Source organism: Pygocentrus nattereri, chromosome 18 (assembly GCF_015220715.1).
Source record: "Pygocentrus nattereri isolate fPygNat1 chromosome 18, fPygNat1.pri, whole genome shotgun sequence".
NCBI classification, from domain to species: domain Eukaryota; kingdom Metazoa; phylum Chordata; class Actinopteri; order Characiformes; family Serrasalmidae; genus Pygocentrus; species Pygocentrus nattereri.
In genome coordinates this window covers 4,894,207-4,920,269 of record NC_051228.1, presented here as the reverse complement: position 1 = coordinate 4,920,269, position 26,063 = coordinate 4,894,207, and the positions used below count along the sequence as shown (strand labels likewise).

The 26,063-nt window shown below is 42.7% G+C and overlaps 4 protein-coding genes across 4 annotated transcripts; all 4 read left to right on the top strand.

The window, feature by feature from the left end:
* Positions 1–4,150: 4,150 nt before the first annotated feature.
* On the top strand, positions 4,151–6,442 carry LOC108433236 (trace amine-associated receptor 13c-like). The gene is made up of 3 exons (XM_037547464.1): positions 4,151–4,168; positions 5,441–5,497; positions 5,609–6,442. Exons 1-3 carry the CDS (start codon positions 4,151–4,153, stop codon positions 6,440–6,442), a joined length of 909 nt encoding a protein of 302 aa, XP_037403361.1.
* Positions 6,443–9,562: 3,120 nt separating this feature from the next.
* Positions 9,563–10,582, top strand: LOC119266059 (trace amine-associated receptor 13c-like). The gene has a single exon (XM_037547669.1). It carries the CDS (start codon positions 9,563–9,565, stop codon positions 10,580–10,582), a length of 1,020 nt encoding a protein of 339 aa, XP_037403566.1.
* A 3,114-nt stretch (positions 10,583–13,696) lies between these two features.
* LOC119266010 (trace amine-associated receptor 13c-like) lies at positions 13,697–14,716 on the top strand. Its single transcript, XM_037547462.1, has 2 exons — positions 13,697–13,771; positions 13,883–14,716. The coding sequence occupies exons 1-2, from the start codon at positions 13,697–13,699 to the stop codon at positions 14,714–14,716; spliced, it is 909 nt and encodes a 302-aa protein (XP_037403359.1).
* A 6,494-nt stretch (positions 14,717–21,210) lies between these two features.
* On the top strand, positions 21,211–22,230 carry LOC108433235 (trace amine-associated receptor 13c-like). The gene is made up of 2 exons (XM_037546921.1): positions 21,211–21,285; positions 21,397–22,230. Exons 1-2 carry the CDS (start codon positions 21,211–21,213, stop codon positions 22,228–22,230), a joined length of 909 nt encoding a protein of 302 aa, XP_037402818.1.
* The last annotated feature ends 3,833 nt before the right edge of the window (positions 22,231–26,063 follow it).

The following is a 26,063-nucleotide window of genomic DNA, read 5'->3' as shown; positions in this document are numbered from 1 at the left end:
GGGACAATTAGAGGCCTTTAATTTACTAGATTATAACGTGACATGGCCTATTTACCTGATTCTAACAGCAGGTCTCTTAAGACCCTATTAGCACCTGCATGCCCTGTCTGACAACAATAGTGGCTTAATAAGCACTTCAGTTGAAACCTAACAATTAAAGGTGTCAAATAAACAGGCATATGGTGATGCAAGGAATACTGCTGGGACTGTGTGTGAGGTGACCGAGGCCTACTCTGACTTACAAACTACTTTGCCTGAGGAACACTTTTATGAAACTGAATCAAAAGTTTTTCTAAGGCTTTTCCTAAGAAAATTCTACTTCGTATTGTCTCATTATTGGTCGCAGTATCAGTTGTAATTGGGAGGCCATCATCTGGTTTTTAAAATGACTGAGTGTAGTCTACATACTCTGCCATGTAGAGATTTTGTTCAATCTTCCATAAAGGACGCTGCTGTAATTGACTAAAAGAACCAAGTGAGGTGGTTAAAATATAACTGCAACAGTGAGATCATGTGGGCCTATACACAAGGTCCTGAAGAATGTGTAGCTTTTGGTGCTCCACCAAAGTTATAGTGGAATCTGTACAGGCTACTTTCTTCAATTGTTCTTTTGAAGTCCTTTACACCTGTCTCAGGGTCACCACTCTCCTATTTTGGCTAATTTGAAATGCCACTGACCACAGCTCTACCTACCATAACTTCAAGGCTATACTGACAGCTTAGAGAACCTGGAAAAAGAAAGGCAATTGAAAAGCAACTATTTCACAGGCAATATAGTTACAAACATATTTGCCATAGTGGGAATGTGTGATACTGATGCCTCCTCCCAACATTTTATTATTTAGCATTCTATTATACTTGTACATCCACTTTGACCTGTATTTTAACAAAAGCAGAAAAAGAGAAGATATTGATTTCTTTAGTAAGTGTATGCTCATTCTGACATTGATGCCTGCAGCATGTTTCAAAGAAGTCAAGATTGGGACAATTTAAGACTAGTAATGTTGTTACATTTTCAGAAAACTTGACATGGTTGAGTATAGAAGGAGCAGGAAAGGCTAAATCCAATCTAAGAGAGAGTGGGTGGAGACAACTTTGCCAAAATATATCAGCAAAAACATCAACCTGTTTCAATAACATTCCTTGTGGTTACAAGAATTTCTGGCAATTTCCCCTCTATAGAGCATAACATCATCAAAAGATTCAGGGAATCCAGAGAAATCTCTGTGTAAGCATAGCAAGGCCAACAACTACAACTGAATGCCCCTGACCTTCAACCCCTCAGATGGCACTGCATTAAAAACCAGCATATTTTTGTGATGATATCACCATATGGGTTTGGGAATACTTTGAAAAAATATTGTCAATAAATATGGTTTATTGCTGCTTCCACAAATGTAAGTCAAAACGGTTCTATGCACAGCAGAAGCCATGTGTGAACAATGTCCAGAAATACAGCTGACTTCTCTTTATATTGTGGTCTGATGAGTCCTGTATATTGTGGTCTGATGAGTCCAGTAACCCAAGAACGCCCTGGTGGTGAGGGAGGCCATGAAGCTGAAGAAAGAGGTCTTTAGGGACTGGATGGCCCAAAGGACTCCCGACTCAGCAGAGAGGTACTGACAGGCTAAAAAGGTGACAGCCACAATGGTGGCAGAAGCAAAATCTAGGGCGTGGGAGGAGTTTGGCGAAGTCATGGAAAAAGACTTTCGGTCGGCTTCAAGGAGGTTCTGGACAACTGTCCGGCAACTCAGGAGTGGTTGGAGTGGCTGCGCCCAAGCTGTATTTGGCAAGGGTGGAGAAACTCTGACTTCAAATTAGGATATTGTCAGTCGGTGGAAGGAACACTTTGAAGAACTCTTTAATCTGGGGGACATGCCTCCTTCACAGGAGTCAGGGCAGGAGGCCTCTGGCGTGTCAAGTTTCATTTCCCTAGTGAAGATCACTGAGGTAGTTGGCAAGCTCCTCAGTGGCAAGACACCGGGGTTCGATGAGATTCATCTGGAGATGCTTAAGGATCTGGATATTGTGGGGCTGTCATGGCTTACACTCTGCAATATTGCATGGACCTCAGGAACAGTATCATTGGACTGGCAGACTGGGGTGGTGGTCCCCATTTTTAAAAAAGGGGACTGAAGGGCGTGTGCCAACTTTTGGGGTATCACACTGTTCAGCCTCACTGGCAAAGTCTATGCCAAGGTGCTGGAAAGGAGACTCCGACCAATAGTTGAACCAAAGATTGAGGAGGAACAATGCAGATTCCGTCCCGGACATGGAGCAATGGACCAACTTTTCACCCTCTCTCGGATTGTTGAGTGGGCATGGGAGTTTGCCAACCCAGTCTAAGTGTGTTTTGTGGACTTGAAGAAGGCTTATGACTGGGTTCCCAGAGATATCTTGTGGGAGGTCCTACGGGAGTATGGCGTACTGGGGCTACTACTCTGCGCCATTCGATCTCTGTACTCCCAGAGTGAGAGCTGTGTTTGTATACTCAGCATTAAGTTGGACCCTTTCATTAGTAGCGTTGTTCTCTGGCAGGGTTGTGCTCCGTTTCCACTCCTGTTCGTGATATTCATGGACAGGGTGTCAAGGCGTATCAAAGGGCAGGAGGGCAATATGTGTGGAGGCTGGAGGGTGGCGTCTCTGCTGTTTGCAAGATGTTGTTCTTTTGGCTGAATCACATGGCCACTCTGGGTAAGGGGAAAGGACTTGCCCTAGTTGGAGGAGTTTAAGTATCTTGTTCAAGAGTGATGGGAAGAGGGATCATGAGATTGGCCACAGGCTGGGACAGGCAGCAGCAGTAATGCGGTCACTGTACTGGACTGTAGTGGTGAAGAGAGCGTTGAGCCATAAGGCAAACCTCTCTGTTTACCGGTCGGTCTACATCCCGACCCTCACCCATGGTCATGAGCTGTGGGTAATGACCGAAAGAATGAGATCGCGAATACAAGCAGCAGAAATGAGCCTCTTCACAGGGTGGCGGGCTACACTCTGTTTGATAGAGTGAGGAGATCGGCCATCCGGGAAGAGCTCGGAGTAGAGCTGCTACTCCTCCGCATTGAAAGGAGCCAGCTGAGGTGGTTCGGGCATCTGATTCAAGCCTGTCTGATGTGCAGCACCTGAAACTACGGATACTGGAAGCCTGTGCTAGCATTTCTTCTGCAGTGTTGCTATCAGTGTGTGAAGAGTGGGAGAAGAGGGCTGCATTGACAATCCAACACAATAGGCAGCACTCTGAACACATTTTATAAGTGGTCAGAAACTTGTAAATAACTCATGAAAGAATAAAGTTCGTTAAAACCAAGCACACCATTGTTTTTCTTGTGAAATTCTCAATAAGTTTGATGTGTCACACAACCCTCTTCCCATTGAAAACTAATGTGACTTATGTGCCACAAACAGGAAGTTAATATCACCAACCATTCCCATTTTATTTGTGTGTATCCATAGAAATGGCCCACCCTGTATATGAATACAGTGTATCACAAAAGTGAGTACACCCCTCACATTTCTGCAGTATATCTTTTCATGGGACAACACTGACAAAATGACACTTTGACACAATGAAAATTTTCTGTGTGCAGCTTATATAAGAGTGTAAATTTATTCTTCCCTCAAAATAACTCAATATACAGCCATTAATGTCTAAACCACCGGCAACAAAAGTGAAAAAACCCCTAAGAGACAGCTCCTGAAGTATCAATATTTTGTGTGGCCACCCACTTTTGTGATACGCTGTATACACACACACACACACACACACAGAGACTGGCCACCATTAGGTACACCTTGCTAGTAAAAGGTTGGACCCCCTTTTGCCTTCAGAACTGCGTTAATTCTTTGTGGCACACTTTCAACAAGGTGTTGGAAATGTTCCTCAGAGATTTTGGTTCATATTGACATGATAGCATCACACAGATGCTGCAGATATGTCGACTGCACATCTATGATGTGAATCTCCCATTCCATCACATCCCAAAGGTGCTCTATTGGATTAAGATCTGGTGACTTTGGAGGCCATTGAAGTGAACTCATTGTCACGTTCAAGAAACCAGTTTGAGATTATATGATTTGTGACATGGTGCATTATCCTGTTGAAAGTAGCCATCAGAAGATGGGCACACTGTGGTCATAAAGAGATGCATAAGGGATGGACAAAAATACTCAGGTAGGCTGCGGTATTTAAATGATGCTCAATTGGTACTAAGGGGCCCAAAGTGTGCCAAGAAAACATTCCCCACACCATCACACCACCACCACCAGCCTGAACAGTTGATACAACGCAGGATGGATCTATTCTTTCATGTTGTTTACGCCAAATTCTGACCCTACCATCTGAATGTCGCAGCTGAAATCGAGACTCGTCAGACCAGGCAACATTGTTCCAATCTTCTATTGTCCAATTACGGTGACCCCATGCGAATTGTAGTCTCAGTTTCCTGTTCAAAGCTGACAGGAGCAGCACCCGGTGTGGTCTGCTGCTGTAGCCCATCTTCTTCAAGGATCAACGGGTTGTGCGTTCAGAGATGGTATTCTGCATTCTTTAGTTGAAACAAGTGGTTATTTGAGTTCCTGCTGCCTTTCTATCATCTGGAACCAGTCTGCCCATTCTCCTCTGACCTCTCACATCAACCAGGCATTTTCCTCCACACAACTGACCGCTCAGTGGATATTTCCTCTTGTTCGGACCGTTCTCTGTAAACCCTAGAGATGGTTGTGTGTGAAAATCCCAGTAGATCAGCAGTTTCTGAAATACTCAGACCAGCCCGTCTGGCACCAACAACCACGCCACGTTCAAAGTCCCTTAAATCCCCTTTCTTCCCCGTTCTGATGCTCGGTCTGCACTTCAGCAAGTCGTCTTGACCACCTCTACATGTCTAAATGCACTGAGTTGCGGCCCTGTGATAGGCTGATTAGCTATATCTGTTAACAAGCAACTGAAAGGGTGTACCTAATAAAGTATCGTGTGAAGGTATTTAGGATATTTTGGAAACTTAAGATGTTTCTATAATAGTTGGAAATCAGATAAGAATATAGACTTAAGAGCTGTTGCCCTGTAGTGGCTTCTGTCCTAGCTTTAGTCCTAACTGAAGTTGCCATAACAACAAAGCAGATCTCAGACTGAAGAATTGTCTGTAATATGGCCGCTGGTTCCCTTGACACAAATATGAAGTCGATTTGTTATGACCTTCTGTAATGATGGCTCCTAAAGAACAGATCACTGCTGGACAACGAATATGTGCAAAAACTTCATGCTTCATTATTATCATAATTAAAGGGAAAGTAATGCTGCAAAATGCTACTTGAGTGATGGGGACAAATTAGCTAATCATATGTCAGTGGGAGGGATCATACTTAGCTATAAAAAAGAATTTCAAGATGGCAAATATATCAATACATGTGGTAAAATCATCTGGGCCAGACGATCACTGAGGATCAGATTAACATGTCCATCCAGTACTGCTTTCCTGGTGTCAACTCATCTTGCAGAAAGGAGGTCCGAACAGGTCCTGCTTATATATTTCTGTTTATTGTTCTCTCATGTGTTTCTGTGTTCACTGTGTTTCTGAACCTGCTGGTGATCATCTCCATCTCTCACTTCAAGCAGCTCCACATCCCCACCAACCTGCTCATCCTCTCTCTGGCTGTGGCGGATCTTCTTGTGGGGCTGTTTGTTATGCCTGTAAAAATAATGGAGCTCATTGACTCCTGTTGGTATCTTGGAAAAATCGCATGTTCTGTTTCTCCAATAATTTATAATCTGTCCATGTCAGCATCTCTCTGTAGCCTGGTTTTCATTGCAGTTGACCGGTACATTGCTGTCAGTGACCCTCTGCTGTACTCTACGAGAGTCACAGTTTGTAAAATATCTGTGTTCATCATCATTTGCTGGTCTTTCTGTTCATTTTATGTCATTATCTATTCGTACACTAATGATCACCTTCTTCTATCTCAGATATCCAGTGAATGTTATGGAAAGTGTGTCTTATTCGTCAAAGATTCCTGGGTAATTATTGACATGGTTATTTGTTTTCTAGCCCCTTGCTCTGTTATACTGGTCTTGTATTCAATCATTTTTAATGTGGCCAGACGTCAAGCTAGAGCTGTTAGAACTGTGAAAATTGGAGCCTCAAAGAAACACAGAGCCAAACCTTCAAATTCTTCTGAAACCAAAGCAGCGAAAACATTAGGAGTCATCATTTTTGTTTATCTTGCTTGCTGGATTCCGTTTTATGTAACTTCTCTGTCAGTTGAAAGTGTCACTTCTTCATCCATGGTGTGGACTGTGTTTGGATGGCTACTGTCCCTTAACTCCTCTGTGAATCCACTAATATATGCCATCTTCTATTCATGGTTCAGAGAATCAGCTAAGTGTATTTTAACCGGTAGAATATTTGGATCATCGTCTTCAAGGTTTAATTTGTATCCAGAACGTCTTTAACTTCAGCTGAAAAAAACAGCACTACTACACAGCTCACTTCATTTCCAGTGTAACACTGCACAATGTTATAAAGGCTTTATGAATTGTGTAAAATAGTTAAACAAAAGTTTCTTAATGTTAGAACTCATAAATAACAAGAGCCACTGTGACCTGTTCTGTCTGATTTAAATGAAAATTGTAAAGGTTGAATGCTGAACATAAAGTGAGTAACCCACATGATCTGAGGTTTAACAGTGGTCATAAATGTGGGGTCACTATTTGGTAAGTAACAGCCTCTTTATTATATGTAATAACATTTTAGTAATGTTTTTTAATGTGTTCATGACCTTATTAACCCCTTAACAATCCAGGTTTATTTTATCCAAAGGCTCATTATTCAGTAACTACTAAAAAATAATAGAGCAATTCTTTAGGTTATAAAAGGGGAAAATAAAATTCTGGGCCTATTGGCAGGCCCATGGCTTCTTAAAGGGTTAATATCTATTCATGAAGAATTTTTAACCATTCTTAACTGATTTATAAGGACAGTTTTCTAGTTCTTTTGTACTAATAATCTATAATATACTTCACAACAGTAGGGAAATGTAAGATCTATTAATAAGAACAGAGAGAGTACAGACTGCTGATGGAAGATGCACTACCTGACTCATCTGGCTTTTTAGTGATGGAACTGTAATTTCAACCAAGTCATTCATGTAAGAACCTGGAACAGAACATGATCTGGTCTCAGATATGTGTGTACAACTTTATTGTGTGTGGCCCTGACACTAATTTTAATCACTCTATTAAAATATGCACAGCTCTAACCTAACCTAAGCTCTAACTTTAATATGTAACCTTACTTACAGACAAAAGAGTAAAAATGATTCATTTCAAATAAATGTTTGTTTCACATATGTATTTTGAGGTCAAGGATCAGCACCTTGATCAAACACAGTTGGCTCAGGGCCTTCCATGCTTCAGGACCACAGAACAGAGTGGACAATTTATCATCATTATTTAAGAAAACCCCCTTAATCCAGATAGGAATGTGGTAATAGTCGGGCAAGCAGAAATATCCCAGATGACCCTGTCCAACATCCTACAGCTCATTCTGGGGGATCCCAAGCCACTCCCCAGCTACTTTTGAGATAAAGGTTTGTTTTACTTGCATATGTGTTTGAAGATCAGGTCACCAGAGGCATTAGCACCTTGACCAAACACTGTAGGCTTAAGGCCTTCCATGCTTTAGGACCACAGAACAGAGTGGTTAATGCAGAGGTGAAAATAATAGTTGGAGCTGCAGTGAATTTGTGAGATAATGAGGCATCTCAGACGGGTCACACGATTCCCTGTTTAAGCAAACACATGACATGACTCATAAGAGATTAAGACGGGACAATTGAAAAAAGCACCAACACTGATTGTTCACCACTAAGGAGCTTCAGGTGTTACAGCTGTGATGAATGGTGTCTCAAAGAAACATGGAGTCAAACCGTCAAGTTCTTCTGAAACCAAAGCTGTGAAAACATTGGGAATTCTCATTTTTGTTCATCTTGCTTGCTGGATACAGTTTTATGTGAGTTCTCTGTCAGTTGAAAGTGTCACAACTGTGTCAATAGTGTGGACTCTGTTTGAATGGTTGCTATACAAGAACTCCTCTGCAAATCCACTGATTTATGCCATGTTCTATCCATGGCTCAGAGAATCAGCTAAGAGAGTTTTATTATGTGGAATATTTAAATCTTCTAGGTTTAATTTGTGTTCAGATCATTTTATCTTTAGCCGATGAAACCATTACTACACAGCTAACTTCATTTGCAGGGTACCACTTTACAATAATACTCATAAAGGGCTTATGAGTAGTTTAAAATGAAAAGGTTGAATGCTGAAAGTAAGATGAGTAACCCACACAATCTGTGGTTTATTAGTAGACATGAATGTGGGAATGTGGCGTCTGGTGGCCGGCCAGCCCACGTAACCCGGCCCCTGCAGCAGAAACTAGCTTTTTGTACATGGAAAGTAACCTCACTGGAGGGAAAGGATCGGGAACTTGTGCAGGAGGTTGAGAGGTACCAACTAGATATAGATTGGCTCACCTCCACCCACAGTGTCGGCTTTGGAACCAAACTCCTGGATAGGGGTTGGTCTCTCTCCTACTCAGGGGTTGCACAGGGTGAGAGGCGCCGGGCGGGTGTGGGGATACTCACAAGTCCCCGGCTGGTGACCATGCAGTTGGAGTTTGTCTCGGTGGATGAGAGGGTCGCCTCAATGCGAATTAAAATCGCAGAGAGGAAAACTTTGACTGTTGTCTGTGCTTATGCACCAAACAACAGGTCAGAGTATCTGGCCTTCTTGGAGCGAGTGGGTGGGGTTCTAGAAAGGGTCCCGCCTACAGATTCCATAGTCTTATGGAAAATTACATGGTTGAAATTACAGTTCTATTTCCCTACTGTCGTGCAGTATATTATAGATTATTAGACTCTTTAGCTGAGCGCACTACGTTATTCCTCCTAATAAACAGATGCGTGTTCAGCTCGGCCTCCTCATTATTATCTACTGTCGCTGTGATGTTTTATCTGATATTACTATTATTCTGCGTATCACTGCATGAAACAATAGAAACAGACGATTAAAACAGAACTAAAGACACTCTGGACTTAGTCTTAAACTTAAGAAAATATTTAGATTATTTTGGCAACTTAGGATGTTTCTATAGTGCCATTTCCTTATCTGGAAATCAGATAAAATTATAGACTTAAGAGCTGTTGTTCTGTAATAGCTTCTGTCCTAACTTCACGCTTAACTGAAGTTGCCATAACAACAAAGCAGATCTCAGACTGAAGAATTGTCTGTAATATGGCCGCTGGTTCCCTTGACACAAATATGAAGTCGATTTGTTATGACCTTCTGTAATGATGGCTCCTAAAGAACAGATCACTGCTGGACAACGAATATGTGCAAACACTTCACGCTTCATTATTATCATAATTAAAGGGAAAGTAATGCTGCAAAATGCTACTTGAGTGATGGGGACGAATTAGCTAATCACATGCCAGGGGGAGGGATCATACTTAGCTATAAAAAAGAATTTCAAGAGGGCAAATATATCAATACATGTGGTAAAATCATCTGGCCCAGATGATCACTGAGGATCAGATTAACATGTCCATCCAGTACTGCTTTCCTAGTGTCAACTCATCGTGCAGAAAGGAGGTCCGAACAGGTCCTGCTTATATATTTCTGTTCATTGTTCTCTCATGTGTTTCTGTGTTCACTGTGTTTCTGAACCTGCTGGTGATCATCTCCATCTCTCACTTCAAGCAGCTCCACACTCCCACCAACCTGCTCATCCTCTCTCTGGCTGTGGCGGATCTTCTCGTGGGACTGATTGTTATGCCTGTAAAAATAATGGAGCTCATTGACTCCTGTTGGTATCTTGGAAAAATTGCATGCTCTGTTTCTCCAATTATTTATTATCTGTCCATGTCAGCATCTCTCTGTAGCCTGGTTTTCATTGCAGTTGACCGGTACATTGCTGTCAGTGACCCTCTGCTGTACTCTACGAGAGTCACAGTTTGTAAAATATCTGTGTTCATCATTATTGGCTGGTCTTTCTGTTCATTTTATGCCATTATCTATTTGTACACTAATGATCACCTTCTTCTGTCTCAGATATCCGGTGAATGTTATGGAGAGTGTGTCGTATTCGTCAAAGATTCCTGGGTGATTATTGACATGGTTATTTGTTTTATAGCCCCTTGCTCTGTTATACTCGTCTTGTATTCAGTCATTTTTACTGTGGCCAGACGTCAAGCTAGAGCTGTTAGAGCTGTGAAAAACGGTGCCTCAAAAATACAGAGAGCCAAACCTTCAAATTCTTCAGAAACCAAAGCAGCGAAAACATTAGGAATCATCATTTTTGTTTATCTTGCTTGCTGGATTCCGTTTTATGTAACTTCTCTGTCAGTTGAAAGTGTCACGTCTTCGTCTATGGTGTGGACTGTGTATGGATGGCTACTGTACCTTAACTCCTCTGTGAATCCACTAATATATGCCATCTTCTATTCATGGTTCAGAGAATCAGCTAAGTGTATTTTAACCTGTAGAATATTTGAATCATCGTCTTCAAGGTTTAATTTGTATCCAGAACGTTTTTAACTTAAAAAAACAGCACTACTACACAGCTCACTTCATTTCCAGTGTACCACTACCCAGTATTATAAAGGCTTTATGAATTGTGTAAAATAGTTAAACAAAAGTTTCTTAATGTTAGAACTCATAAATAACAAGAGCCACTGTGACCTGTTCTGTCTGATTTAAATGAAAATTGTAAAGGTTGAATGCTGAACATAAAGTGAGTAACCCACATGATCTGAGGTTTAACAGTGGTCATAAATGTGGGGTCACTATTTGGTAAGTAACAGCCTCTTTATTATATGTAATAACATTTTAGTAATGTTTTTTAATGTGTTCATGACCTTATTAACCCCTTAACAATCCAGGTTTATTTTATCCAAAGGCTCATTATTCAGTAACTACTAAAAAATAATAGAGCAATTCTTTAGGTTATAAAAGGGGAAAATAAAATTCTGGGCCTATTGGCAGGCCCATGGCTTGTTAAAGGGTTAATATCTATTCATGAAGAATTTTTAACCATTCTTAACTGATTTATAAGGACAGTTTTCTAGTTCTTTTGTACTAATAATCTATAAAATACTTCACAACAGTAGGGAAATGTAAGATCTATTAATAAGAACAGAGAGAGTACAGACTGCTGATGGAAGATGCACTACCTGTCTCATCTGGCTTTTTAGTGATGGAACTGTAATTTCAACCAAGTCATTCATGTAAGAACCTGGAACAGAATATGATCTGGTCTCAGATATGTATGTACAACTTTATTCTGTGTGGCCCTGACACTAATTTTAATCACTCTATTAAAATATGCACAGCTCTAACCTAACCTAAGCTCTAACTTTAATATGTAACCTTACTTACAGACAAAAGAGTAAAAATGATTCATTTCAAATAAATGTTTGTTTCAGATATGTATTTTGAGGTCAAGGATCAGCACCTTGATCAAACACAGTTGGCTCAGGGCCTTCCATGCTTCAGGACCACAGAACAGAGTGGACAATTTATCATCATTATTTAAGAAAACCCCCTTAATCCAGATAGGGCTGTGGTAATAGTCGGGCAAGCAGAAATATCCCAGATGACCCTGTCCAACATCCTACAGCTCATTCTGGGGGATCCCAAGCCACTCCCCAGCTACTTTTGAGATAAAGGTTTGTTTTACTTGCATATGTGTTTGAAGATCAGGTCAGCAGAGGCATTAGCACCTTGAGCAAATACTGTAGGCTTAAGGCCTTCCATGCTTTAGGACCACAGAACAGAGTGGTTAATGCAGAGGTGAAAATAACAGTTGGAGCTGCAGTGAATTTGTGAGATAATGAGGCATCTCAGACGGGTCACACGATTCCCTGTTTAAGCAAACACATGACATGACTCATAAGAGATTAAGACGGGACAATTGAAAAAAGCACCAACACTGATTGTTCACCACTAAGGAGCTTCAGGTGTTACAGCTGTGATGAATGGTGTCTCAAAGAAACATGGAGTCAAACCGTCAAGTTCTTCTGAAACCAAAGCTGTGAAAACATTGGGAATTCTCATTTTTGTTCATCTTGCTTGCTGGATACAGTTTTATGTGAGTTCTCTGTCAGTTGAAAGTGTCACAACTGTGTCAATAGTGTGGACTCTGTTTGAATGGTTGCTATACAAGAACTCCTCTGCAAATCCACTGATTTATGCCATGTTCTATCCATGGCTCAGAGAATCAGCTAAGAGAGTTTTATCATGTGGAATATTTAAATCTTCTAGGTTTAATTTGTGTTCAGATCATTTTATCTTTAGCCGATGAAACCATTACTACACAGCTAACTTCATTTGCAGGGTACCACTTTACAATAATACTCATAAAGGGCTTATGAGTAGTTTAAAATGAAAAGGTTGAATGCTGAAAGTAAGATGAGTAACCCACACAATCTGTGGTTTATTAGTAGACATGAATGTGGGAATGTGGCGTCTGGTGGCCGGCCAGCCCACGTAACCCGGCCCCTGCAGCAGAAACTAGCTTTTTGTACATGGAAAGTAACCTCACTGGAGGGAAAGGATCGGGAACTTGTGCAGGAGGTTGAGAGGTACCAACTAGATATAGATTGGCTCACCTCCACCCACAGTGTCGGCTTTGGAACCAAACTCCTGGATAGGGGTTGGTCTCTCTCCTACTCAGGGGTTGCACAGGGTGAGAGGCGCCGGGCGGGTGTGGGGATACTCACAAGTCCCCGGCTGGTGACCATGCAGTTGGAGTTTGTCTCGGTGGATGAGAGGGTCGCCTCAATGCGAATTAAAATCGCAGAGAGGAAAACTTTGACTGTTGTCTGTGCTTATGCACCAAACAACAGGTCAGAGTATCTGGCCTTCTTGGAGCGAGTGGGTGGGGTTCTAGAAAGGGTCCTGCCTACAGATTCCATAGTCTTATGGAAAATTACATGGTTGAAATTACAGTTCTATTTCCCTACTGTCGTGCAGTATATTATAGATTATTAGACTCTTTAGCTGAGCGCATTACGTTATTCCTCCTAATAAACAGATGCGTGTTCAGCTCGGCCTCCTCATTATTATCTACTGTCGCTGTGATGTTTTATCTGATATTACTATTATTCTGCGTATCACTGCATGAAACAATAGAAACAGATGATTAAAACAGAACTAAAGACACTCTGGACTTAGTCTTAAACTTAAGAAAATATTTAGATTATTTTGGCAACTTAGGATGTTTCTATAGTGCCATTTCCTTATCTGGAAATCAGATAAAATTATAGACTTAAGAGCTGTTGTTCTGTAATAGCTTCTGTCCTAACTTCACGCTTAACTGAAGTTGCCATAACAACAAAGCAGATCTCAGACTGAAGAATTGACTGTAATATGGCCGCTGGTTCCCTTGACACAAATATGAAGTCGATTTGTTATGACCTTCTGTAATGATGGCTCCTAAAGAACAGATCACTGCTGGACAACGAATATGTGCAAAAACATCATGCTTCATTATTATCATAATTAAAGGGAAAGTAATGCTGCAAAATGCTACTTGAGTGATGGGGACGAATTAGCTAATCACATGTCAGTGGGAGGGATCATACTTAGCTATAAAAAAGAATTTCAAGAGGGCAAATATATCAATACATGTGGTAAAATCATCTGGCCCAGATGATCACTGAGGATCAGATTAACATGTCCATCCAGTACTGCTTTCCTGGTGTCAACTCATCGTGCAGAAAGGAGGTCCGAACAGGTCCTGCTTATATATTTCTGTTCATTGTTCTCTCATGTGTTTCTGTGTTCACTGTGTTTCTGAACCTGCTGGTGATCATCTCCATCTCTCACTTCAAGCAGCTCCACACTCCCACCAACCTGCTCATCCTCTCTCTGGCTGTGGCGGATCTTCTCGTGGGACTGATTGTTATGCCTGTAAAAATAATGGAGCTCATTGACTCCTGTTGGTATCTTGGAAAAATTGCATGCTCTGTTTCTCCAATTATTTATTATCTGTCCATGTCAGCATCTCTCTGTAGCCTGGTTTTCATTGCAGTTGACCGGTACATTGCTGTCAGTGACCCTCTGCTGTACTCTACGAGAGTCACAGTTTGTAAAATATCTGTGTTCATCATTATTGGCTGGTCTTTCTGTTCATTTTATGCCATTATCTATTTGTACACTAATGATCACCTTCTTCTGTCTCAGATATCCGGTGAATGTTATGGAGAGTGTGTCGTATTCGTCAAAGATTCCTGGGTGATTATTGACATGGTTATTTGTTTTATAGCCCCTTGCTCTGTTATACTCGTCTTGTATTCAATCATTTTTACTGTGGCCAGACGTCAAGCTAGAGCTGTTAGAGCTGTGAAAAACGGTGCCTCAAAAATACAGAGAGCCAAACCTTCAAATTCTTCAGAAACCAAAGCAGCGAAAACATTAGGAATCATCATTTTTGTTTATCTTGCTTGCTGGATTCCGTTTTATGTAACTTCTCTGTCAGTTGAAAGTGTCACGTCTTCGTCTATGGTGTGGACTGTGTATGGATGGCTACTGTACCTTAACTCCTCTGTGAATCCACTAATATATGCCATCTTCTATTCATGGTTCAGAGAATCAGCTAAGTGTATTTTAACCTGTAGAATATTTGAATCATCGTCTTCAAGGTTTAATTTGTATCCAGAACGTTTTTAACTTAAAAAAACAGCACTACTACACAGCTCACTTCATTTCCAGTGTACCACTACCCAGTATTATAAAGGCTTTATGAATTGTTTAAAATAGTTAAACAAAAGTTTCTTAATGTTAGAACTCATGAATAACAAGAGCCACTGTGACCTGTTCTGTCTGATTTAAATGAAAATTGTAAAGGTTGAATGCTGAACATAAAGTGAGTAACCCACATGATCTGAGGTTTAACAGTGGTCATAAATGTGGGGTCACTATTTTGTAAGCAACAGCCTCTTTATTATATGTAATAACATTTTAGTAATGTTTTTTAATGTGTTCATGACCTTATTAACCCCTTAACAATCCAGGTTTATTTTATCCAAAGGCTTATTATTCAGTAACTACTAAAAAATAATGGAGCAATTCTTTAGGTTATAAAAGTGGAAAATAAAATTCTGGGCCTATTGGCAGGCCCATGGCTTCTTAAAGGGTTAATATCTATTCATGAAGAATTTTTAACCATTCTTAACTGATTTATAAGGACAGTTTTCTAGTTATTTTGTACTAATAATCTATAATATACTACACAACAGTAGGGAAATGTAAGATCTATTAATAAGAACAGAGAGAGTACAGACTGCTGATGGAAGATGCACTACCTGACTCATCTGGCTTTTTAGTGATGGAACTGTAATTTCAACCAAGTCATACATGTAAGAACCTGGAACAGAACATGATCTGGTCTCAGATATGTATGTACAACTTTATTCTGTGTGGCCCTGACACTAATTTTAATCACTCTATTAAAATATGCACAGCTCCTAAAGTGCACTACAGTGTTATAACCTTACTTACAGACAAAAGAGTAAAAATGATTCATTTCAAATAAATGTTTGTTTCACATATGTATTTTGAGGTCAGGGATCAGCACCTTGATCAAACACAGTTGGCTCAGGGCCTTCCATGCTTCAGGACCACAGAACAGAGTGGACAATTTATCATCATTATTTAAGAAAACCCCCTTAATCCAGATAGGGCTGTGGTAATAGACGGGTAAGAAGAAATATCCCAGATGACCCTGTCCAATATCCTACAGCTCATTCTGGGGGATCCCAAGCCACTCCCTGGCTACTTTGGAGATAAAGGTTTGTTTTACTTGCATATGTGTTTGAAGATCAGGTCACCAGAGGCATTAGCACCTTGAGCAATTACTGTAGGCTTAAGGCCTTCCATGCTTTAGGACCACAGAACAGAGTGGTTAATGCAGAGGTGAAAATAATAGTTGGAGCTGCAGTGAATTTGTGAGATAATGAGGCATCTCAGACGGGTCACACGATTCCCTGTTTAAGCAAACACATGACATGACTCATAAGAGATTAAGACGGGACAATTGAAAAAAGCACCAACACTGATTGTTCACCACTAAGGAGCTTCAGGTGTTACAGCTGTGATAAATGGTGTCTCAAAGAAACATGGAGTCAAACCGTCAAGTTCTTCTGAAACCAAAGCTGTGATAACATTGGGAATTCTCATTTTTGTTCATCTTGCTTGCTGGATACTGTTTTATGTGAGTTCTCTGTCAGTTGAAAGTGTCACAACTGTGTCAATAGTTTGGACTGTTTGAATGGCTGCTATACAAGAACTCCTCTGCAAATCCACTGATTTATGCCATGTTCTATCCATGGCTCAGAGAATCAGCTAAGAGAGTTTTATCATGTGGAATATTTAAATCTTCTAGGTTTAATTTGTGTTCAGATCATTTTTATCTTTAGCCGATGAAACCATTACTACACAGCTAACTTCATTTGCAGGGTACCACTTTACAATAATACTCATAAAGGGCTTATGAGTAGTTTAAAATGAAAAGGTTGAATGCTGAAAGTAAGATGAGTAACCCACACAATCTGAGGTTTATTAGTAGACATGAATGTGGGAATGTGGCGTCTGGTGGCCGGGCAGCCCACGTAACCCGGCCCCTGCAGCAGAAACTAGCTTTTTGTACATGGAAAGTAACCTCACTGGAGGGAAAGGATCCGGAACTTGTGCAGGAGGTTGAGAAGTACTAACTGGATATAGTTTGGCTCACCTCCACCCACAGTGTCGGCTTTGGAACCAAACTCCTGGATAGGGGTTGGTCTCTCTCCTACTCAGGGGTTGCATAGGGTGAGAGGCGCCGGGCAGGTGTGGGGATACTCACAAGTCCCCGGGCTGGTGACCATGCAGTTGGAGTTTGTCTCGGTGGACGAGAGGGTCGCCTCAATGCTAATTAAAATTGCAGAGAGGAAATCTGTGACTGTTGTCTGTGCTTATGCACCAAAGAACAGGTCAGAGTTTTCGGCCTTCTTGGAGCGAGTGGGCGGGGTTCTAGAAAGGGTCTTACTGGGAGACTTCAATGATCACGTTGGCAATGAGTGGGAGACCTGGAGTGGCATGATTCAGAAGAACGGCCTGCCCGATCTAAACCCAAATGGTGATTTGTTATTGGACGTCTGTGCCAGGCATGGATTGTCCATAACGAACACCAAGTTCAAACACAAGGATGTTCATAAGTGTACATGGTACCAGAGTTACTTGGGTCAAAGGTCAATGATCGACTTTGTTGTCGTTTCATCTGACTTGGGACCACATGTTCTTGACACTATGGTAAAGAGAGGTGCTGAGCTGTCAACTGATCAGCATCTGGTGGTGAGAAGGATCAGACGGCAGGGAAGACTGATGGTCAGATGCGGTAGGCCCAAGTGAATAGCGAGGTTCTGCTGGGAACGACTGTCGGAGGCCCCTCTTTGGAATGATTTCAACTCCCACCTCCAGGAGAGCTTTTCTCATGTGCCGGAGGAGGTAGGGGACATGGAGTCTGAATGGACCCTGTTCAAAACCTCCACTGTGGAAGCTGCCAGGCGTAGCTGTGGCCAAAAGCTTGTGGGTGCCTGTCAGGACGGAAACCCAAGAACCTCCTGGTGGACACCAGTTGTGAGAGACACCATCAAGCTGAAGAAAGAAGCCTTTAGGTACTGGTTGGCCCGAAGGACTCCTGATTCAGCAGAGAGGTACCGACAGGCAAAAAAGGTGGCAGCTGCATTGGTGGCAGAAGCAAAATCCAGGGCATGGGAGGAGTTTGGTGAGGCCATGGAAAAAGACTTTCGCTTGGCCTCAAATAGGTTCTGGACAACTGTCCGGCGACTCAGGAATGGTCGGGGTAGCTGCGCCCAAGCTGCAAGGGTGGAGAAACTCTGACTTCAAATGAGGATATTGTCGGTCATTGGAAGGAGCACTTTGAGGAACTCTTTAATCCGGGAGACGTGCCTCCCTTACGGGAATCAGGGCCAGAGGCTCCTGGGGTGTCAAGTTCCATTTCCCTGGTGGAGGTCACTGAGGTAGTTGGTAAGCTCCTCAGTGGCAAGGCACCAGGGGTGGATGAGATTCGTCCAGAGATGCTTAAGGCTCTGGATATTGTGGGGCTGTCATGGCTAACACGCTTCTACAATATTGCATGGATCTCAGCAACAGTCCCCTTGAACTGGCAGACTGGGGTGGTGGTCCCTATTTCTAAAAAGGGGGACCAGAGGGTGTGTGCCAACTATCGGGGTATCACACTGCTCAGCCTCCCTGGGAAAGTCTATGCCAAGGTGCTGGAAAGGAGACTCCGACCGATAGTTGAACCTCAGATTGAGGAGGAACAATGTGGATTCCGTCCTGGCCGTGGAAAAATGGACCAGCTTTTCACCCTCTCACAGATTGTTGAGGGGGCATGGGAGTTTGCCAACCCAGTCTACATGTGTTTTGTGGACTTGGAGAAGGCTTATGACCGTGTTCCTTGTGATATCTTGTGGGAGGTCCTCCGGGGGTTTGGGGTGCTGGGGCTACTACTCCTGGCCATCCAGTCTCTGTACTCCTGGAGCGAGAGCTGTGTCCGCATACTCGGCATTAAGTCAGACTCTTTCAGTGTTAGCGTTGGACTCCGCCAGGGTGGTGCCCTGTCTTCCACTCTTGTTCATGATATTCATGGACAGAGAGTCAGGGTGTCAGCCGGGGTCAGGAGGGCATTATGTATGGAGACCGGAGGGTGGCATCTCTGCTATTTGCAGATGATGTTGTTCTTTTGGCAGAATCACATGGATGCCTCCAGCGCTCCATGGAGCGGTTTGCAGCTGAGGGTGAAGCGGTTGGTATGCGGATCACCACCTCCAAGTCTGAGTACATGGTCTTGGCCCAGAAAAGGATGGCATGCCCACTCCAGGTAAGGGGAAAGGACGTGCCCCAGGTGGAGGAGTTTAAGTATCTTGGGGTCTTGTTCACGAGTGACAGGAAGAGGGATCGTGAGATCGGCCGCAGGCTGGGACAGGCGGCAGCAGTAATGCGGTCACTGTACCAGACTGTAGTGGTGAAGAGGGAGTTGAGCCAAAAGGCGAAGCTCTCTGTGTAGGGTCGATCTACATCCCAAACCTCACCTATGGTCATGAGGTGTGGGTAATGACTGAAAGAATAAGATCGTGAATACAAGCAGTAGAAATAAGCTTTCTTTGTTGGGTGGCGGGCTACGCGCTATGCGATAGAGTGAGGTGCTCGGTCATCCGGGAGGAGCTCAGAGTAGAGCCGCTACTCCTCCGCATTGAGAGGAGCCAGCTGAGGTGGCTCCAGCATCTGATCCGGATGCCCGCTGGACGCCTCCCGGTGGGGGTGTTGAAGGCATGGCCTACCAGGACAAGACCCTGGGGTCGTTCTAGGACCCGCTGGAGGGATAATATCTCCAAGTTGGCCTATGAGCGGCTTGGGGTCCCTGGGAATGAGCTGGAGGAAGTTGCGGAAGACAGGGTCATCTGGGATTCTCTGCTCTCCTAACTGCTACCGCGACCCTATCTGGACTAGCGGTCAATGATGATGATGATGATGATGAATGTGGGGTCACTATCTGGCAAGCAACAGGCCCTTTATTTTTATATGTAATAAGAACACCTTATGACAGTTTTTAACCTCTCATAACCAATTTATAAGGATAGTCTTATTGTAAAATTTTTCAATTCATAATTTGTTATATACTGTACAAGAGTAGAGAACTGCAGTATCTATTAGGTAGAACAGAGGCAATACAGACTGCTGAAGGAAGGTGCAGTACCCTGTTGCTGATAACTCATCTGGCTTTTTGGTGATGGAACTGTAATTTCAACCAAGTCATTGTGTTTCCCATATATATACATATATATATATATATATATATATATATATATATATATATATATATATATGTATATACACGCACACACACACACACACACCATCGTCTGAGCCGCTTCTCCTTCTGGGTCGTGGGGGGTGCAGGATACACCCTGGCCAGTCCCTCGCAGGGCAGAAAAACAGATATACACATACACACACACACACACATATATATATATATATATATATATATATATGAATATATATAAAATTCAAAGAGATAATATTTAAAGTACTATAAATCTTCACTTTCTGCATTCTGGGGCCAAATTCATATCTCTTTGTCTTACCTTAAGATCTGAGAGGTTGAGATAAGATTTTTCACAAATTCGTATCTCAGAGGCAAATCTTATCTTAATCTTACAGCATCTTATCTGATCTCAAGTGAGGAAATCTTAACTTACTTGATGCAAGTCGACAGGCAACTATCATGTATGTTGCCTAGCAACTGACGATCCGTGCACAGGTGAAACGTCTGAACGTAATCAGGTTAGCTAGCCAGACAGCTACTGTTAGCTACTGTTACTGAGGGAAAAAAAGGTCAACAAAACTAAAGCGCGATAAACTGAGTGAAGAACATTGCGGCAGAGCTTTTTGCTGTTTATCAGAGCGTCGCCGCTCCATCCTTACTTTTTAATTTCCCAAACTCTTTAGCTGAGCGCGCTACGTTATTCCTCCTAATAAACAGACGCGTGTTCAGCTCGGCCTCCTCATTATTATCTACTGTCGCTGTGATGTTTTATCTGATATTACTATTATTCTGCGTATCACTGCATGAAACAATAGAAACAGATGATTAAAACAGAACTAAAGACACTCTGGACTTAGTCTTAAACTTAAGAAAATATTTAGATTATTTTGGCAACTTAGGATGTTTCTATAGTACCATTTCCTTATCTGGAAATCAGATAAAATTATAGACTTAAGAGCTGTTGTTCTGTAATAGCTTCTGTCCTAACTTCACGCTTAACTGAAGTTGCCATAAGAATAAAGCAGATCTCAGACTGAAGAATTGTCCGTAATATGGCCGCTGGTTCCTTTGACACAAATATGAAGTCGATTTGTTATGACCTTCTGTAATGATGGCTCCTAAAGAACAGATCACTGCTGGACAACGAATATGTGCAAAAACTTCACGCTTCGTTATTATCATAATTAAAGGGAAAGTAATGCTGCAAAATGCTATTTGAGTGATGGGGACGATTAGCTAATCATATGTCAGTGGGAGGGATCATACTTAGCTATAAAAAAGAATTTCAAGAGGGCAAATATATCAATACATGTGGTAAAATCATCTGGGCCAGATGAACACTGAGGATCAGATTAACATGTCCATCCAGTACTGCTTTCCTGGCGTCAACTCATCGTGCAGAAAGGAGGTCCGAACAGGTCCTGTTTATATATTTCTGTTTATTGTTCTCTCATGTGTTTCTGTGTTCACTGTGTTTCTGAACCTGCTGGTGATCATCTCCATCTCTCACTTCAAGCAGCTCCACACACCCACCAACCTGCTCATCCTCTCTCTGGCTGTGGCGGATCTTCTCGTGGGACTGATTGTTATGCCTGTAAAAATAATGGAGCTCATTGACTCCTGTTGGTATCTTGGAAAAATCGCATGCTCTGTTTCTCCAATAATTTATAATCTGTCCATGTCAGCATCTCTCTTTAGCCTGGTTTTCATTGCAGTTGACCGGTACATTGCTGTCAGTGACCCTCTGCTGTACTCTACGAGAGTCACAGTTTGTAAAATGTCTGTGTTCATCATTATTTGCTGGTCTTTCTGTTCATTTTATGTCATTATCTATTTGTACACTAATGATCACCTTCTTCTATCTCAGATATCCAGTGATTGTTATGGGGAGTGTGTCTTATTTGTCAAACATTCCTGGGTAATCTCTGACCTGGTTATTGGTTTTCTAGCCCCTTGTTCTGTTATACTGGTCTTGTATTCAATCATTTTTACTGTGGCCAGACGTCAAGCTAGAGCTGTTAGAACTGTGAAAATTGGAGCCTCAAAGAAACACGGAGCCAAACCTTCAAATTCTTCTGAAACCAAAGCAGCGAAAACATTAGGAGTCATCATTTTTGTTTATCTTGCTTGCTGGATTCCGTTTTATGTAACTTCTCTGTCAGTTGAAAGTGTCACGTCTTCTTCTATGGTGTGGACTGTGTTTGGATGGCTACTGTACCTTAACTCCTCTGTGAATCCACTAATATATGCCATCTTCTATTCATGGTTCAGAGAATCAGCTAAGTGTATTTTAACCGGTAGAATATTTGAATCATCGTCTGCAAGGTTTAATTTGTATCCAGAACATTTTTAACTTCAGCTGAAAAAAACAGCACTACTATACAGCTCACTTCATTTCCAGTGTACCAGTACCCAGTATTATAAAGGCTTCATGAATTGTTTAAAATAGTTAAACAAAAGTTTCTTAATGTTAGAACTCATAAATAACAAGAGCCACTGTGACCTGTTCTGTCTGATTTAAATGAAAATTGTAAAGGTTGAATGGTGAACATAAAGTGAGTAACCCACATGATCTGAGGTTTAACAGTGGTCATAAATGTGGGGTCACTATTTGGTAAGCAACAGCCTCTTTTTTATATGAAATAACATTTTAGTAATGTTTTATAATGTGTTCATGACCTTATTAACCCCTTAACAATCGAGGTTTATTTTATCCAAAGGCTTATTATTCAGTAACTACTAAAAAATAATGGTGCAATTCTTTAGGTTATAAAAGTGGTAAATAAAATTCTGGGCCTATTGGCAGGCCCATGGCTTGTTAAAGGGTTAAAGAATTTTTGACCATTCTTAACTGATTTATAAGGACAGTTTTCTAGTTATTTGTACTAATAATCTATAATATACTACACAACAGTAGGGAAATGTAAGATCTATTAATAAGAACAGAGAGAGTACAGACTGCTGATGGAAGATGCACTACCTGACTCATCTGGCTTTTTAGTGATGGAACTGTAATTTCAACCAAGTCATACATGTAAAAACCTGGAACAGAATATGATCTGGTCTCAGATATGTATGTACAACTTTATTCTGTGTGGCCCTGACACTAATTTTAATCACTGTATTAAAATATGCAGAGCTCCTAAAGTGCACTACAGTGTTATAACCTTCCTTACAGACAAAAGAGTAAAAATAATTCATTTCAAATAAATGTTTGTTTCACATATGTATTTTGAGGTCAGGGATCAGCACCTTGATCAAACACAGTTGGCTCAGGGCCTTCCATTCTTCAGGACCACAGAACAGAGTGGACAATTCATTATCATTATTCAAGAAAACCCCCTTAATCCAGATAGGGCTGTGGTAATAGTCGGGCAAGCAGAAATATCCCAGATGACCCTGTCCCACTTCATACAGCTCATTCTGGGGGATCCCAATCCACTCCCAGGCTACTTTGGAGATAAAGGTTTGTTTTACTTCCATATGTGTTTTAAGATCAGGTCACCAGAGGCATTAGCACCTTGAGCAAACACTGTAGGCTTAAGGCCTTCCATGCTTTAGGACCACATGTGGGGTCACTATCTGGCAAGCAAGAGGCCCTTTATTTTTATATGTAATAAGAACAGCTTATGACAGTTTTTAACCTCTCATAACCAATTTATAAGGATAGTCTTATTGTAAAGTTTTTCAATTAATAATTTTTTATATACTGTACAAGAGTAGAGAACTGCAGTATCTATTAGGGAGAACAGAGGAAGGTGCACTACCCTCTTGCTGATAACTCATCTGGCTTTTTGGTGATGGAACTATAATTTCAGCCAAATCACTGTGTTTCCCATATATATGCGTATATATATATATATATATATATATATATATATATATATATATATATATATATATATATATACACACACACAAACACACACACACACACACACACACACACACACACACATCGTCTGAGCCGCTTCTCCTTTTGTGTCGTGGGGGGTGCTGGAGCCTACCCCCGGGGTCATTGGGTGGAATCCAGGATACACCCTGACCAGTCCATTGCAGGGTAGACAGACAGATATCCATCCATCCATCCATCCATCCATCCATCCATCCATCCATCCATTATCTTCCGCTTCCCCGGGGTTCGGGTCGTGGGGGCAGCATCCTAGGCAAAGAGGCCCAGACCTCCCTTTCCCCAGCCACTTCCACTAGCTCTCCAAGGGGGATTCCGAGGCGCTCCCAGGCCAGCTGGGTGATATAGTCATACCAGCGTGTCCTGGGTCTTCCCCGGGGTCTTCTCCCAGGTGGACTTGCCTGTGACACCTCCCGAGGGAGGCGTCCAGGAGGCATCCTAACTAGATGCCCGAAACACCTCAGCTGACTCCTCTCGATGTGAAGCAGCAGCGGCTCTACTCCGAGTCCCTCCCGGATGGCCGAACTTCTCACCCTATCTCTAAGGGAGAGTCCAGACACCCTGCGGAGGAAACTCATTTCGGCTGCTTGTATTCGCAATCTTATTCTTTCGGTCATTACCCAAAGCTCATGACCATAGGTGAGGGTGGGAACGTAGATCAACCGGTAAATCGAGAACCTTGCCTTATGGCTCAGCTCTTTCTTTACCACAACAGACCGGTAAAGAGCCTGCATCACTGCTGACCCAGCATCAATCCGCCTGTCAATCTCCCGCTCCCTTGTACCATCACTCGTGAACAAGACCCCGAGATACTTGAACTCCTCCACTTGAGGCAAGAGCCTATCCCTGACCCAGAGAAGGCTATCCACCCTTTTCCGCCTGAGAACCATGGTCTCGGATTTAGAGGTACTGATTCTCATCCCAGCCGCTTCACACTCGGCTGCAAACCGATCCAGCGAAAGCTGAAGTTCGCGGCCTGATGTCCCCAATAGGACCACATCATCTGCAAACAGCAACGATGTGACCGTGAGGTCACCAAACCGGACACCCTCCATCCCCTGACTGCGCCTAGAAATTCTTTCCATAAAAATTATGAATAAAATCGGTGACAAAGGGCAGCCCTGATGGTGTCCAACTCTCACTGGGAACGAGTCTGACTTACTGCAGGCCATGCGAACCAAACTCCTGCTTTGTTTGTACAGGGCCTGAATGGCTCGTAGCAAAGAGCCATGTACCCCGTACTCCCGAAGCACCTCCCAGAGAATACCCTGGGGAACACAGTCGAATACCTTCTCCAAATCCACAAAGCACATGTGGACTGGTGGGCAAACTCCCATGCACCCTGCATGGTGCCCTGATTCTGGAGAGGGTGAAGAGTTGGTCCAGTGTTCCACGACCAGGATGGAACCCGCACTGCTCCTCCTGGATCCGAAGTTCAACTATAAGCCGGACTCTCTTCTCCAGTACCCCTGCATAGACCTTACCAGGGAGGCTGAGGAGTGTGATTCCCCTGTAGTTGGAACACACCCTCCGGTCCCCTTTTTTAAAAAGAGGCACCACCACCCCAGTCTGCCAATCCAGTGGCACCGCCCCCGATGTCCACGCAATGTTGAAAAGGCGTGTCAGCCAAGACAGCCCCACAACATCCAGAGCCTTGAGGAACTCAGGGCGGATCTCATCCACCCCTGGAGCCTTGCCACCAAGGAGCTTCTTAACTACCTTAGCGACTTCGGCCTCAGTAATGGACAAGCCTATTCCGATGTCCCCAGACTCTGCCTCCTCAGCGGAGAACATGTTGGTGGGATTGAGAAGGTCCTCAAAGTATTCCTTCCACCGCCCAATGACGTCTTCAGTCGAATTCAGCAGCACACCATCTCCACTATATACAGTGCTAGTCGCACACTGCTTTCCCCTTCTGAGTCGCCTGACGGTTTGCCAGAATCTTTTCGGAGCTGACTTAAAGTCACTTTGCAAGGCCTCACCAAACTCCTTCCATACACTGGTTTTTGCCTTGGCAACGACTGAAGCCGCGGATTGCTTGGCCTGTCGATACCTGCCAGCTGCCTCTGGTGTCCCACAGGCAAACCATGCCCGATAGGACTCCTTCTTCAGCTTGACGGCATCTCTCACCTGGGGTGTCCACCACCGGGTTCGAGGATTACTGCCCCGACAGGCACCAACTACCTTACGGCCACAGCTACAGTCAGCCGCTTCAACAATGGAGGAACGGAACATGGCCCATTCTGAGTCAATGTCCCCCACCTCCCCCGATATCT